At 38.8% G+C, this 17,536-nt stretch overlaps 1 protein-coding gene across 6 annotated transcripts in view; it reads left to right on the top strand.

Annotated features, from left to right (window-relative positions):
• The window catches only part of LOC127651383 (teneurin-3-like), a 348,816-nt gene that overhangs the window by 259,753 nt on the left and 71,527 nt on the right, over positions 1-17,536 (top strand). For all 6 annotated transcript variants that reach the window (XM_052137168.1, XM_052137167.1, XM_052137166.1 and 3 more), the window contains 6 exons: positions 736-941; positions 3,310-3,520; positions 5,012-5,113; positions 5,561-5,755; positions 7,870-8,070; positions 12,170-12,355. In XM_052137168.1, the coding sequence (XP_051993128.1) occupies positions 736-941; positions 3,310-3,520; positions 5,012-5,113; positions 5,561-5,755; positions 7,870-8,070; positions 12,170-12,355 (1,101 nt within the window). The remainder of the gene's footprint in view (positions 1-735; positions 942-3,309; positions 3,521-5,011; positions 5,114-5,560; positions 5,756-7,869; positions 8,071-12,169; positions 12,356-17,536) is intronic.

Raw genomic sequence — 17,536 nt, 5'->3', positions numbered from 1 at the left:
TCACACTGACAGCAATCTCTTGAAGTCAAATGGCTGTGTTTTGGTCGGCAGTAGGCGTCCATACAGCTCGTTGATGGGCTGCACATTTGCCCAAAGCTTTTGACAATCTGATTGGATGTAAATTAGATGTATTGCTGGTAACAATAATATGCCATAATGTTTTGACAGCAAATCAGTTTTCTTGCTACTAAATAATAGCCTTCTGGATGGGGACATTGTTTAAATATAATATGCAGCATTGCAAAATATATCATATTGTGAACAAGATGAACGATTATCAGTGCATGAATCAAATTTGCTGGCAATCGTAACAATTTTATGGTTTGACATTGCTTTTCACAAACCATTTTTTATTAGGTACTTGAATGAGGGCAAAGACAAATCTTTTAGAATTGGTAAAATTGCTTAGGTGTTTTTCCTCCACATTACCTAAACTCCACTTTATTATGCAAGTGACGGATCACATGTGCTCCAGTGCCTTCACTTCCGTTTGTGGTCGCTGCATCGAGTCATTGCTCATTTGAATTAAGTTAAACTATTTTCTCAGGACAACTTTGTTGTGATGCTAATGTCTGTCACTATTGTTCAATGCCATCTCTCTTTGAAAATAAATGACTTCCAGTGCCTTTGTCACTGTAAACCTTTTCAGTGTGAACGGCCCTTTAGGGAAATGAATGTAAACATGCTGTCCTCCTGTTTCTATCTCTCACAAACATTATCTCTATCTCTCTTTAGGAGTCTACTTTCAGGAAAATAACACCATAGACACAGGTGAGGTGGATGTGGGACGAAGGGCAGTACAGGAAGTCCCTCCAGGAAGTTTCTGGCGCTCTCAACTCTTCATTGACCAGCCGCAGTCCCTCAAGTTCAACATCTCCGTCCAGAGGGACGCCCTAGTGGGGGTCTATGGTCGAAAAGGCCTGCCTCCCACGCATACCCAGGTATGAGAGCCCAAACTTTTGATTTTGTGTAACATTGTCTAGGTTTTGCTTGAGAGGAGTGTCCCACTTTATCCTATACTAAACCACCTCAACCTATGTCCAACCTAACCTATACTGATCTTCGTCCCATCTGACAAACATCAGGATAGTTTGAGATGTTCTCTATGGTCGCCAAATGTAATTTGGCATATGAAAATAGCACCATTGCATCTTTTGTAATGCCTGTAATGATAAATCAGTACTAACCGAGCAGCCATTTGCAGGATGCTGTTTTTCACATTCATAATTCTTGCAATTTCCATTCCATAATTACAGTCATAATTCTCGGCACAGCCACATATAAGAAATATATTGGCACCCGCTATTCCAATACCTTCATCTTATTACATGAGGCTCTCAGATGTACTACAAATGGCATACAGCAAACTTAACTCAAAGGACAGTCACTTTTGTCACAGTTTCAAACCTGACCTTTAAAGCAACATAGCAGAGCCAGACAACCCCCCCATCCAATTTCTATCTGCCTTGTCTATCTTTAAACTTGAAGCAATTCATACCTCTATGCATGTTTTGTACGCTTTGATTAAAAAATCAAATTGGCCTTCACTAGCAAACCAATTATTTTTCCTTGTCCCTTTTCTTTCTTTTTGCCAAGCAACAACAGCAACCTTCTTCAAGGGTACATTGCAAAACCAGTAAACGCTTCATAGTGGTAATTGGCAGTGGAGGCCTCCACAATAAGAGTCGATAGCACTGACCCAGTGCTTTAATTGCCACACATGAATCAATATGTTTCTTAAAGGCTGAATAAAGGATATGTTGAAGGGGTATTGACAGACAGAGATGTGGAGACTTCTGTTTCCTCCACTGATCGAAATGTCTTGTTCTTGTTTTGTCAGATGGTGTCTTGTAATTTCTCGCTCACGTATTCTTGCTCTCCTGCTCTTGTGTTGTCTTGAACGGGTCTCTGTAAATTGAGAACAGCTTGTTAAACTCATCAGAGACCTTGACTACAATTCTCTCTCTGGAAGCAGTTGTCAAAGTCACACAAAAAACTTGTCATAAAGCATTTTTGAAATGTTATGTGTCTCTCCCTTATCACTCACAAAGAGGATGCCAGAGGGAAACCACTTGATTCCAAACATATTCATTACATTCTATTGCAATTTATATGCAAACATTCTTTCCTGCATAAAAGACACATGCTCCTCTTTCAATTAAATTGTCAAATCTAATTTTTGTTCATTGTATTCTCTGACTTCTCCCTAAATTCCACCATATAACTCTCCAGACATGCTGTTAAGTCCTTGAGGTGGTGCAAACTGTATTTTCCTTTACTGTAGTATGTTGTTTGTTCTGTAATATCTACAGTACAGGGTCTCTTGTGTTCTGATGCATGGCTAACTATGTTAGTTATTAAAATAGGATTTGATGGGTATTAATCACAATTCAGTCATTGCTGTCATTGGTAAATACAATTTGCTAAAGACATCATCCAGAGCCATTGTGACAATGAAAGAGGGTTTATTTTAATGGATTATCATACTAATTCAATTAAATCACACAAAGGCTTTTTTGCAACAAATATAATTATTATGCTCATAGGATTAGAGATTTAACAAACACCTAACCTACATAAATTATTCAACTGCATACTTATGATTTCCACCTGGAGGATGATAAAACAAGAAATATCTAGGCACCAGAATATCAAAAACACTTAGAGATGGGCTCATATTACTTGGGCTTATAAGCAACCATGTAGCAAACAGCTAGCAATGCCCTAGCAGCCACTCAGAAAACCCTGCAAATGGATAGAAATGTGCTAAATGACAGCTTAGCAACCATAAAGCAATGCTCTCGCAACCATTTAAGACACCCTAGCACGAGGTTGGCGCTAAGACCACTAAATTTTTCTATGGAAAATTTACAAATGTAGTTCTATATGTTGCTTATTTGTGTTGTTGTTCATATGTGAGACTCATATACATATACATAGATTTGACAAACCTCAATGACCGTGTTTACATACATGATGTCCTTATTTTTTTTATTTTTTAATGACATTTTATTTTAATGTATTGTAGATTCATCTGTACATGACGTGTTTCTTTTATTTTAATGTATTTTAGATTCATCTGTACAGCACTTCGGTCAGGTCTTTAAGTGTGCTTTAGAAATACATTTTACTTACTTTACTTACTTACCCATTGTTGCTTATTAAATAGAAACAATTGGCACACCTTTGCACATTACTGAGAAGTCATTTAAACACTGTTTTCTTGATATTTTCTGTTTATCAAGGTGTCTATCAGTGTTACTCATCCCACCCTTCCTTCTGTTTTTTTGTTTGTGTGTGTGAATACAGTATGACTTTGTGGAGCTGCTGGATGGCAGTCGTCTGATATCTAAAGAGAAGCGGGGACTGGTGGAGGTAGAGGGAGCAGCAAGGAGGGCTCGTTCAGTCAATGTTCATGAGGCCGAGTTCATCCGGTTCCTGGACTCAGGCACCTGGCACCTCGCCTTCTACAATGATGGCAAGAACACTGAGCAGGTCTCCTACAACACCATTATCATAGGTGAGCGAAGCTATAAACAGTATACTGTATGTTCCAAATATTTGCGGACTATGCCTACAAACACTGATGCCTCTTAAGGCAGCATCCTAACCATCATGGAACCTCGAAATAGGCTGCAACCACACATGCATAACTAATACCGTTACACACAGAAGACTCAAAATGCAGTTGTTTTCAATAGAGATGCAACATTCTGCCGACATGATGTTACAGTTAACTTAAACTACTTAGCACAAACAAATATTGGGTGACTATGCTGAATTATTTCATTTCTACACAGTCTGCCATCAGAATTTGGCCAAAATTGGGTCTCTTAGGAGAAAGGATGATTAAGACACCAACCTTCATGTCGGGACCACATCTACGATGGCCTTAAAATTCTGCTTTTTTGCAGCTCATTTGGTTTTTAAATAGAGCAAATACAGTATATTCTACTATAGTGTTAATGGATGTACTGTGTAAATGTGCATCTTTTGTTCTATCAAATCTATCTGACTTCATTTTTTACAGTAAGTATACAATATGTGAAAGATACAGGTTCAGGCTATAGATTCACACATAAGTGTGTGTAATAATGGTCAGAGCTGTATCGATCTGTGCTTTAAGTGGCTAGTGGGCAGCTGCTGGCTTCAAAGTGTTGCTTGGTGACCTGCTGGACCTATCTCTCTTGCTCTCTTTTTCTCACCTTTGACTCCCATTCCTTTCTCCCCTTCTCTCACCTCTATATTAGCACATAAAAATATGTTTCAGCAAGAGTAATTTCCTTTTAAATTCGATCACATAGACTAGAGTATGAAAAATTATCAGTGGGACTGCAGCCAGTGTCCTTTTATTAAAAGGGTGTTGATTATGCTTCGATGAGTAAAAAGTTAACCTTTTGAAAATGAAAATAGATTATTCCTTGGTAGCGGGATGATATGGGCCTGAGAGATGTACAAACCATTTCAGTGATGTCATAACAGCAGTCTGGCAACTAGAGACAGAGGCAGTTCATTACCCTGTCAGAAAAGCCTTCAATGAGCTGCTTCTTTTAATGAAAGTATCGACAGGCGATGTCACAATAATTAACGTCACATTTTTGACACGCAGCGCGAGAGTCAAATCCTTTCTGTTTAATCCCAGTGTAGTTTTGATTCTGTATAACTGTAAAATCTTTATTAGCAAGGTTTCAAATGTAAATATTAAACTGGGGGATGGCCAATTGTATGGGTGTTCACAACCTCATGGATGTGTATTAATGGCCATCCAGCAGTGTAAAGAAAGCTTAAAGCAGAGCGTCTGGCTGCTAATTGGTGGTAATAATGCTCTGATTGGTTCATTAAGGCAGAGTAAGCTTAGATGCAGGTTTTTTTAATCACGCATCTGGCACTCCTTTAATTAAAGATGGTGGGGGGGGGTCTGAATGTCTGTTAATTTCCACAAACTGTCTCCTCAATTAGTGCTTTTTTCTGTCTCTGACCCTTTCTCCCGTCTCTTCCTTCTTCTCCCCAGATACCCTAACAGAGTGTCCACACAATTGCCATGGTAACGGAGACTGTCGCTCAGGAACATGCCATTGTTTCCCAGGGTTCCTTGGGCCCGATTGCTCACGAGGTATCTGCTATCACACACACACACACACACACACACACACACACACACACACACAGTAGCACGTGACTCCAGAGAAATTAACAACCAGTGTCGCTATTCATAATTGGTTTCAGATTGTCATTTGAGCAAGTGCGGCTGGCTAGCAGGCGTTTGGCGGGACTCAATTCCCAAGCCTGATCAGCTTCTTATTACCAGCAGGGTGGAAAAATCACAATTATTTCCATGGTCTTTTAATGTATTTATTTTTTCTATATTTGCTTTCCCCATCTGTGATTCAGTCTGGTTTAGTCCTGTACATTATTGCTAATGTAAGAGACTATAAACAAATCTACACATTCCTGTACACAAAAAAATATATCACCTGTTGGATTATTATGAAATGCCATACACTACTTCCCTGTCTTTTAGTGTTTAACAATAGTTTTTTTTTTCTATTTCCCTTCAAAGCTGCCTGTCCAGTATTGTGCAGTGGTAATGGACAGTACTCCAGGGGGCGCTGTCTTTGCTACAGCGGCTGGAAGGGCACAGAGTGTGATGTTCCTGGTAACCAGTGCATCGATATTCACTGCGGCGGTCACGGGATCTGCATCATGGGAATCTGCGCCTGCAATACAGGCTATAAAGGAGACAACTGTGAAGAAGGTCAGGGATAAAAATCATTGAAGCAAGACTACTGTGTGTGGGCCTGTTTTTATCATTGTCTTTGCTTACATAAGGCCAGTTAATCAGCATTAAATGGATAATAATTATCCATTTGTCAAAAATACCAACTGACCTGGAAACTATGTCACTGAATTACAGTAAACATCCATCAATTGGTCATTGTTAGTTGTTAGTTAGTTTTATTTTCTGTTGTGAAAATTTTTGCAGGGTTTTTAGTAGGGTTCCCCTATCAGAGATTTTTTCATCTGAAGTCTGAGTTCATAAGAGACCCATCAGAAGTCCTAATGGAAGCGTTTATCTTACACTGCTATTTCCAGCCTTCTTGCCATTAAACCCCACAGCATTACACCATCAAAGATGTGCAAGATAATGTGTTATCAACATGATCACTGATTACCCATTGGTTCAAGGGGAGATTGTTTTTTTTTTTTTTTTTCTAGAAGTGTTTGAAAGCTCTGTCTCTACGGACACGGACAGGGTTTTCACTAGACCTGATAAAAGGAGAGTGAGAGAGAGTGTGTGTGAGAGAGAGAGAGAGAGAGAGAGAGAGAGAGAGAGGGGGAGAGAGAAGAGGGGTTTGTAGTGATTGAGAGAGAGAAAAATCTGTCCGGTTTATATCGCCTTTCAGCATCACTTTGCTTAATGAGCAACCAAATGCCTTGCCTGTAGCCATCAAAGGGTCTTTTCTGCTTTTGACCTTCTTTGATAATTTACTGTCCTTGCAATAATCATTACACATGAGTTAATAGTTCAATATTCCAGAAACAATTGCCATTCTCCACTTCACAGAGCAAATAATTGCATTGACATCCATGCTTATGTGCAGGTCTCTTAGCCATCAGTGCTCAGCCTCATATTTACCGTGATTGAAAAAAAAGATGGTGGATTACAATTGATTTGTGGACTTAATTAGCAAAATTAGCTTTGTGCATAGTGCTTATGTTACCGTGACTTGGCACGTAGAGTACACAGGGTGTTGTTGATTTATTTCTTAATTTTTATATAAGACAGAAAGGTTTCATGCCTGCAGTTCAATCGTAACGATTTAACATGGCCAACAAATACAAAAACATACATTTCCATTTCCACAGAGAAAGAGAGAGAGATGCTAATGCAATTTAGGGAGGTAACTCTATTTTCTGGTCATGAATTGCCCTGTTGTCAATCAATGGTATGATTAAGCCCCATCAGCTACCACACAATCGCAGGAATTAAGGGTTACTGAACCTCAGCCCTCTCTCAGGGGCTATTCAGCAAACAGACACACACACAAAACAAGCAAGTTTGCACAGTAGCCCTCTGGTGATGGTTTGCATAGCCCTGTCTCCCTCCCAGAATCCAACCCATCTTGTGCCTCATTCCCTACCTAAAAACTGCTTTCCCATCTGTAGACTTCTCCCAATGAGATCTTAAACACATTCTTTGAGAGCACATTGTACGTCACATAGAGATCATGCTTCAGTACATGCACCGTCTGATTTTGCTTATGTGTGTGAGAGGAAACTGGAATTTTCGAGTGATATAATATGAACCCCACAGTAAACACACGTTGAAAGTTAGCAAGTGATTGATTCCAGTGAGATGAGAGCATTTTAAGAGAATTGAGTTTATTGGTATAGCCCATGTGTTTCATATTAAAAAACAGTTCACCCAAAAATGAAGAATCTATTATTTAAAGACCCTAATGACTCTCCAAACCTGTATGACTTCTTTCTTCCTTTGACAACAAACGGTGGATTTTTAAATAGTTTTCACAAGGTTTGCCATAATGACAGTGAATCTTGACTCCGTAAAAGTAATCAGTATGACTCATGCACTTTAACATTAACTAAGATTATTAAATGCTGTAAAAGTATTGTTCATCGTTAGTTCATGTTAACTAATGTAGATAACTAATCTTAACAAATGAAACCCAATTGTAAAGTGTTACCAGTTAATGTTAATGGATAGAACCTTATTGTAAAGTGTTCCCGAAGTAACATTTTTAGGAGAACTGTCCCTTTAACAACACCATATACTTGAAGGACATACTCCACAATTCATGGCTGGGGATCTTGCTAACCAACGTATCTGTGTTCTTTTCAAACCCACAGTGGACTGCCTGGACCCCTCTTGTTCATCTCATGGTGTTTGTATTCACGGAGAATGCCACTGCAATCCTGGTTGGGGTGGTACCAGCTGTGAGATACTGAAGACTATGTGCCCAGACCAGTGCTCAGGACATGGAACCTACCAGACTGAGAGCGGTACTTGCACCTGCGATGCCAATTGGACTGGGCCCGACTGCTCCACTGGTAGTGTTCTTCAATAAACTCACCTCAAGATGTTGTTCTTTTTATTTGTCTTTTATATTCTGATATACTGAAGGCTGCTTATTGTCTTGCTTTTAAAGACATTAACAGTCTGTCTTTTATCATATTTTCTGTCCTCTCCTCTGTTTAACCTGTCAGTAGAACTTCTTAAAGGCAGATTTCAATTAACATAAAGTACACTGTCATAATGAGATGACAATCCATCAATCCATCAAAAGCCCAGTCCCTCTGTTTTTTCCCCACTGCTGGTGTTGTATGTGTGTGCACGTCTGTTTGTGCCAGTGATGATACTGATCTCTTTAATAAGAGCAGTATTGGACTCCTGCTGTTTTAAGACTCAACTATAGTCGGCCTTTTGGTTACACAATGCTATTTTCCCAGCAGCAAACTCTGTCTAATGAAAATACTATTTCACCCAAGAGTCCTAAACAGAAATCTCTTTCTCACTTCATCTGTACAGCTTCGATTAGTGCAGCGTTAATGAATGAGGTCTGTGCACTCCCCCTGTTTGATGATATCGACAGCAGCTCACCCAAAAGCACTAATAACATTAGTATTGCTTCTTTTTCTAAGATAATGAGAGAGAGAGAGAGAGAGAGAGAGAGAGAGAGAGAGAGAGAGACAGAAGGAAAAGTATGACGTACAGATGATGTCTCCGAAACATAAGGCAGCTTCAGTGCTGCCCAGTCAGTCAATGACTTCACTGGCAGTTTTTTTTTTTTGTATGAAAGTAACTCCAAAAGAAACTGGTTTTAGACACACCTACAATTCTGTTGAAAAGACGTGCTTCAACCAGGATGAATTTCCATGATGGTTAAAGCTTGTTTATGCTGATATGTGCTGGTTTAATGCTAGTCTAGTTGGTGGGCAAGCACAAGACCTTAGCTAGTGATGTTTGCTCAAAAATTACAATTCTCTTACCCCAGATGTGTATGACTGACTTTCTTCAGCAGAGCACAAATAAAGATTGTTAGAAAAATATCTCCGCTCTGTAGGTCTATGCAATGCAAGTGAATTGGGATCAGACATTTATAGTAAAAAAAACACATAAAGGAAACATAAACACATAAAGGAAACATAAAAGTAATCTGTAAGACTCCGTAAGTGTTTATAAATCTTCAAAAACTATATAATAGTTGTTGGTGAGAAACAGAACAGTATTTAAGTCCTTTTTTACTCTAAATCTCCACTTTAACTTTAACTTTCAGATGTGAAAGTGAAAGTAAACTTTCACCACATGTGACTTTCAGATGTAAAAGTTAAAGTGGAGATTTAGAGTAAAAAGGGACTTAAATACTGTTCTGTTTCTCACCCACACCTATAGTATTATATAGCTTCTAAAGATATAGATTAAACCACTGGAGTTGTATAGATTACTTTTAATGTATGTCTCTTTTTTTTTTTTTTTTGGAGCTTCAGTGTTCTGGTCACCATTCACTTTCATTGTATGGACCTCAGTGCTGAAATATGTTTCTAAAAATCTTTGTGTTCTGCTGAAGAAAAAAATGTATATACATCTGGGATGACATGAGGTAAATGATGAGAGAACTTTCATTTTTGAGTAAACTATCCAAGCAAATTAAAAATCCTGGAGACACCATCACACCAGCATACTAAGCAGGAAGCCAGCATGCAAAGCACAATATATGATGGTCCTTTCAACAGCGCTGGTCTTTTCAGCATGGTAATGATCTAAAAATATTTCAAAAGAGCTTTAGACGTAACCAGAAAAATATTTAGATGCCTATCTGTAAAAACTAATTGATAAGTATTTTCTTTTATATTTTTACATATAATTTTTTTTACAATTTTATGTTTATATTATATTGTATAATATAATATGTATTGTATATTATATTATTATATATTATATTTATATATAATTTAAGATATTATTATTTTTGTCATAATTTTAAATCAATACATTTATTAAATATTCTCCATCGATGAATTAAATATGCTCCATCAATTGCCATTTTGTTATCCCCTTTTCTCCCAATTTGGAATGCCTCATGGTGGCGTGGTTACTCACCTCAATCCAGGTGTTGGAGGAAATTTCTCAGCTGCCTCCGTTTCTGAGACAGTCAATCTGCATCTTATCGCGTGGCTCGTCGTGCATGACACCATGGAGACTCCACATGTGGAAGCTCGTGGGACTCTTCGCATTCCATGCACAACTTACCACATGCCCCATTGAGAGCGAGAACCCCTTATCGCGACCACAAGGAGGTTACCACATGTTACTCTACCCTCCCTAGCAACCGGTTGCTTAGGAGACCTGGCTAGAGTCACTCAGCACAACCTGGATTCGAACTCACGACTCCAGGGGTGGTAGTCAGCGTTAATACTCGCTGAGCTACCCAGGCCCCATCAATTGCTATTTTTATTCTTTCCAACAACCACTGAAGTGCACTCCAAAGCCAGTTGTTTTCGGACACAGCCAAAGAGAGAGAGAGAGAGAGAGAGAGAGAGAGAGTAGGCCATCCATGTAACAGGGGCACATTGAGGCACTTAGTGTGCACACTCTGGCAGTTACTCGTGGAAAGAGAAGAGAGTAATCCAGATTGATATAGTACAGTTGCAGCAGCAAGTTAGAGGCAGCTTACGACTCGAGCTGTCAGTTTTCCAGAAGCACTTCACAGCAGCTGCTCTCCATCTGTCTATGTGAACTTTTTCCTCTCTCTCTTTCAATCACACTCACGCTCCAAGGAAATGGAGGTGAACTTCAGGGGAGTCTTGTCTGATGAAGGCTCAAACACAGGCGCCCACACATGCACACACACGCTTTGATGGAGTGCGTCACTTCTGCCCACCTACAGGAGCCGTAATAACAGCACACAGCTGGGAAACCAACCACAAACTGGCACTCACCTGACCTAGTGGCTGATTTCACCCCCCCTTTCATCCCTTCTGTTGCCTTTTCTCGATACACTTTCACCAGCTCTGGCTGAGTGTCATGTCATGGATTCACACATTGTCAGGAAGCACAGCAGAAAGAGTCAGAGAGAGAGACGGTTGAGGGAAGGAGTTTAACAATACCCCATTCCATGATTTGTCTTTTTTTCTCATGCCTTTTTTTTTCTGTCTTCCATGACAGGGTGTGTCAGTATGAGAGGCTCTGGTGGAATGGTGTGTGGGCTGTTAAAGGCCTGTCTGTCCTCATCCGCTATTCTGTCAAACCCACACACACAATTCATAAGATTCATAAACCAAATCACTATCAAGCTCTTTCAAAGGCAATTGTACAAAATGCGGCCAGTGTTTCCCTCATCAGCTATTGTTGCCTGTTATGGAGGACAGCCTTCCATTTACAGTTGGGCATGATAAACGTGAAACTAGTTTCTATTCATAAAAATGTGTCATTTCTCTATGGAAGCTTCACGTGAAATAATTTGTCAATGCGGAAAATGTTTCCTGTACACTGTAAACATGCCAAAAATGTTTGAAGAGTACAAATCTGCGATGAGAGAAGATAATAGAACAATTCCGGCTTCAATCCCAGAAGTCATTCAAACATGCTCCTGATGTTTGGCAGACCACACTAGAGTGTGGATAAATTGATTTATTTTGGCTTGACATTGTTTGCTTGCTGTTTGCTCCAAACGCTGTGGGAGGCCGGTCTTTTGAGTGCGGGTGGAAAGTTCAACGTGTCAATTCACATCCTTGTCTGCATGCTCTGATCTCTCTTTCCCTCCCCCAAACACACCTTTAGTCAGCTCCCCTCCACCAGATTCTCCTCACAAGAGCACACACACACACTTGACTGGGTCAGACAAGGTTGAGCTATGTCATTGTTATGGGGTGTTGGGTGAGGTAGGGCAGACCGTCTCCCCTCAGCCACAAGGCCCACTCCACACAGCAGGGGTTTGCAGTTATCTATTTCCTGTCACAAGTTTTTCACACTTAATGTCAATAACTTTGATGTGATGGTTCTCAGGAATGTAACCTCTGCTCCTGTTATTTTGGGTAGAGACAACTGTGCTTGAAAATGTTACTAGTTTGTGACCTTAGACTTTGGGTATGCTGCTGTTGAGACAAAAATGGGAATTAAATATATTGTGTTTTTTGTGTTTGTGTGCAGAGGTGTGTGCAGTGGACTGTGGCTCTCATGGTGTGTGCATGGGAGGAAGCTGTCGCTGTGAGGAGGGCTGGATGGGTACAGTCTGTGATTTGAAAGCCTGTCACCCGCGCTGTACTGAACACGGCACCTGCAAGGACGGCAAATGTGAATGCCACCAAGGATGGACCGGAGAGCACTGCACCGTCGGTAAGACACATACTCATAGTCAGTTTGCTCAAAAACAGATATACCTCTATCAATGCTCATATATATTCACACAAGAGTCAGAAATTACATGGGGTTTGTGGCAGAAATAATACCAAAATTTACAAAAATGCCCCTTATATTTCAAATCTATTTTACTGGGCAAAAGAATGCCCTGTTAATGACTTGACAGAAAATGTATTTCATTTAACTGAGGTATTTGACATAAATAGAGATATAAATAGAACCAATATGTTGGTTACTTTTTATGGCTAATAACAAAAAATGCCACCATAAAGGTAAAAACGCCTCCAAAAGTCAATTCCAGAGGTCAAATATTGCTCCTTGAAGAAGCATTCTGGGTTCAATACAAGTTAAGCTCAATAGACAGCATTTGTGGAATAACTTTTATTGAACCCGAAAATAAATTTCAGTGGGCAAATATTGCTCCTTAAAGAAGCATTCTGGGTTAAATTCAAGTTAAGCTCAATAGACAGCATTTGTGGAATAATGTTGATTACCACAAAAATTTATTTCGTCTCATCCTCTTTTTCTTTAAAGAAAAGCACAAATCTGGGTTACGGAGAGGCACTTACAGTGGAAGTGAATGGTGGCCAATTTTTTAACATTAATGTACTGTGATAAAATCACTTACTAACTTTTCTGTGTTATAGCCAATTTTACAACTTTGTTCAATGACGATGTAATGTTAACAAACTTAAAACCCTAAAATGACTGTAAATATTTTGGATGTGCACGAGTAGTCGAATATTTGAATATTCTTTCTGTAATCATTATTCGATTAGTAAAATAAAAGTTTTGCTTTGCTGGCCATATATATAGGTGAGATGCATGTTAAATCCTGAACACACAATCTAAAACTGGCAGTTATAACAGAATGCACTGGGTGGCGCTGTTGAATGTGGACACAAGTTGATCACATTTGATGACGTGTCAGTACGTTCAGATGGACACCAGAAAAGTGCAGCTTGTCAGAAAGCAGCGTCCTCATAGCAACGTAATCCCCATGACACTTCTGTAAACAACAAACATGGCATTCGAGAAAAACTTTGCTAGCTGAGGTAAGGGACGTTCCATCATTTAAACTGGTGTGTATAAATGAGTATAGTTTACTAAGCACATGGATATGCTTGTTTTTCTCAACAAAAACATGACATGAGCTACAATATAAACATAAATATTATATGCCGAGTGTTTATACTCATCCTGTACGTTAACTGTATCAGTCTACTTCATTAGTGGTTTCTTTTTCTCCTCTTTGCGTGAGATTAAATGCTTGTTTAAATGTAAAAAAAACAGCACATGATATAAGCTTGTTTTGATTATAATTAGAATCTTGTTTTTTTTAATGGTGATGCAACTTTATGACAAAAAAAATATTTTTCAACATCTCTTTCTCATTAAATACCTTCATTTAAATAATAGAATATTCGAATATTCGTTATTTTATGAGCTTAAATATTTGAATACAAAATTATTGATGAATGCCCATCCCTAGTAAAAATGGTGATTTAAACAACTTCACAGCTCAAATAAGGAACGAGTAAATACATTTTTGTGTTAATCAACATTATGCCACAAATACTGTCGATTGAGCTTAACTTGTAATAAACCCGGAACATTCCCATGAAGATTCACTGATATGCACTGTAATGTTTCGATGCTTTCAAACCAGCATTGATGCTTTGGTTGTGCTACAGTTATCTTACTAAGGTGTACTTCGTCTTTTATCTTGTTTGATAGGATATTCCTTTTGCCTTTCTTCATTTCCTCCACACGTTTCGGCTGTCCCACTCTCTCCCTCCGCCTCCACAGGAAAGGGACTGCTTGTGTTTGTTCTGTTTTGTACTTTCCTCCAGGCCTTTGCTTGCCATCAAATGTTTGACATTTTCATTGCAGTTGATGCAAGTTTCCACAGGGGAAGACCTGTTATGAAAATCATGGGATCCTCATCGGTGCTAAAGCAATAAACTTGGTTCATTAGATAATGTAAAAATGAAATGAGAAAAAATATGTGAAAATGGCATGAATGTCAGAGCCATGGCATACTAGCTTATTTTACTAGCGTCCCTGCTGTAAACACTAGCTCGGGCCAACATAGTTCTGGTTTAGTGCTGATCTATATAAAGAAAGGAAAGAAAGTTCTTTGGAACAACATGATTGCAAGTAAACAATTACAAAATGTTCATTTTTGGGTGAACTATCCCTTAAAGACTATTTGCTCAGTGGTTGTTTACCCATCAGTCACTAAATCTGGTCATGTTTTTAGTATGTTGGCTACATCCTCCACCAGCTCAGCCCTCAGCAGGGTACGTCAGCTGCTCCATTACTCAACACGAGCGATCGAGGTATGCGGCCTCGTTAGCAGGCAGGCCTGTTTCGCTGGGCAGCTTTATGAGAATCTGGCCAGCATTTAGCTGTTCATCTTCCAAATTAGCATGGTTAGCACATAATTCTGTCATGCTCTTCTGTTCGAGCCAGCCAGCCAGCCACCCACACACCACTCACTCCTGACTCCAAACTTTACTGAGTAGAGAGCCTTTCAGACTTGGATCACTTCATGACCTTGTTGGTCTAAGTTTAAAGATTATAAATGGCTATATATAAGCCTTTAGCAGACTGTACTGTATTTTAAATTAAATGTCAGTGACTTTTTTTATCGAATTGGCCAATTTTACAGTGTTCATGCACTTTAATGAATTTCTGTGTGTTGCTTTAATAGGCCAACAAAAATGTCTAAGGCTGTGTGTAGTTTGTGTGTGGCCCTCTAAACTTAGGATGTCTAGATAGATGTGTATTTGTGAGAGAGCACAAGAGGGAGCTAAAATAATTATGGTACCTCATTCATCATATGTGTCAGATTGAGATAAGGGGCCTCTTGGCTCCACGTAGGGGTGTGTGTTTATGTATGTGTATGTGTGATATTCTGTGTATGGCCTTCCCTGCCCCTCTACACCTACTCACTCTCATTAGACCTCTTCACAGTGAGTCCACACACATACCTCCCCTGCATTACCACAAACTTGCATCATCAGTCTTTCAAATCCTAGACACAAGTAAGACAGCACTCAAACTGACCAGCAGCATCTAGACACTCACAATCTGCTGTTTCCTTTTGTTATAACATACATGAAGTCTCTCAATCACTTTGGATTTAAGGGTAGTACTACATTAAACATTTATAAGGTGTTCTAAAAACAATTCTCTTTGAAAAATATCATTAGTTTGCACAGTTATAAGGCCCCGTTTTAAAATTTTAATAGATATAGCAAAGCAAAGTTTGGCCTTGTAATGCTTTTAATGGCTGAAGTCAATCATTCCATTCATTGTACATGGTGAAAGTGAGCTAAATTTTTTCTGAGTAGTATGAACTTGAAAAAAATAAAATCTTTCAAATACATCAGCAAACCTAGAATGGACCATCAAATGCCGATTTGCACTTCGACATCATGGCCGCACATACAGTCATCATTCAAAACCAGTAGTACCTTACTTGAAATATAAATGCTTAAATGCTCAAGGTGAGTCAGTGAAAGAATGTTGTAAAAGCAGATTTAAAGTCATAATGAAATGGCAACACATTTTACTTCAGTAATGTGACATTTCCAAATTAAACAGGATGTATCATGAGATATTTTTTTTTAAATAAGGCAGCAGTTTAATTTAAATGTTGGGAATTAATTGGATTGTATAAAGAGGGTGTCCCTTAAACGAATAAAGCCAAACATAAATAGGAGTAACTGTCACAGCAATTGTCTGATCAGTTTGCTGACTGAAATAGGTCAATTATAAATTTTTATTTGAACAATCAAAGCAAAAACATTACAAACAACTCAAAACATTCTGAACGTTAAGGCCTGAAATGTAAGCTTTTCCAAAATTGTCAGCCCATTTTGAAATTAGATGACTTTGATTTAGCTTAGTGAGACGCAGATCTGTTTATTCATTTGGAGATGATTTGGAAGCTTCATGAGAGAGGGAGAAGGAGACCATGAGTGTGAAATATGTCTCACGTCACAGACACCCAAAACACACTTTCTGCCAACAGCACTTTCTCTTGTCAGGGGCAGCGATGATCTTTTCAGATAGCCCATTATTTCAAGGGTAGTTGAGAGTTGTTAACAGGAACTTTGGAGCAGCTACACTCACTAAATGAAAACCTGTTGCTTAGATGTGACATTGCTGTCTGTCTCCTCAAGTATTTACTTTTCTAAACAAGGATGAGAAATCACAGAGCAGAACTGAGTGTAGCATATAATGTGAATATACTATATTCTATATATTCTGGAACGTGAATGGACTCTGAATTGCATGGCTCATTTTTGCTGTAGCTTTTCATTGTAATTGCTTCTTAAAGACTCTTTATGACTTAAGAAAATAATTTTTTGTGTAGCACGGCCTGTCAGAAGCCTTCCTCTGCCAGACATTTTAGATTTTTATTAAGACTTGTATGCTTCATTAGGCCTTATGCATTTCCAGATCATTCATCAGCAACACAGCTCTTACTGTGAGAAAGGCATGGATTACAGCAAGCTGTGCACACACATCAATCAACCCTGCAGGAGCGGCTCTCTGTGTGTGTAGATACGCTTGTACATATGCATAAGGAGCTATACCCACATACAAAATGCATACAAAATCATTTTTGACAAATTTAAATACTATAAAATGCACAAGCTGGGGCATAAAACTCATATCAAAGACTTTATTGGAGCGAAGCGATTCACTTGGCAGCCATCTTTATAACACCCTCTGGCAGCTTTTTTTTTTTCTAGTTATGCAATTACAGCTCCTTTCCACTTGAATAGAAAACACCGAAATCTCCAAAATTACTTACAAAGGTTAAATTTCAATAACATATTTCAAATCACTAATAAAATCTGATAACAGTGGTATCACAAATTTTGTCTCTTTTCCTCAAATCTGGCTGAAAATCTGTACACTGCTTTACTTTTTGAGAAGCAAAATTGGGTAAGAAGAAAAGACTTCTGCGTGTGTTTTGTCTTCGCTATGCGCTATGCATATCTTAATTTAAACTGACTGATCTTAGTTAAGGACACTGTGGGCTGTCAGTAAAGGGTTTAACTTTTGACGCACTGAGTAATGTGACAAAACAACATGTCGCAGATCTCAGCAGAGGTTGTCTTCGGGAGAAACACCAAC

The sequence above is a fragment of the Xyrauchen texanus genome, chromosome 11, assembly GCF_025860055.1.
Source record: "Xyrauchen texanus isolate HMW12.3.18 chromosome 11, RBS_HiC_50CHRs, whole genome shotgun sequence".
NCBI classification, from domain to species: Eukaryota; Metazoa; Chordata; class Actinopteri; order Cypriniformes; family Catostomidae; genus Xyrauchen; species Xyrauchen texanus.
This window is presented reverse-complemented; position numbering and strand designations above follow the sequence as displayed.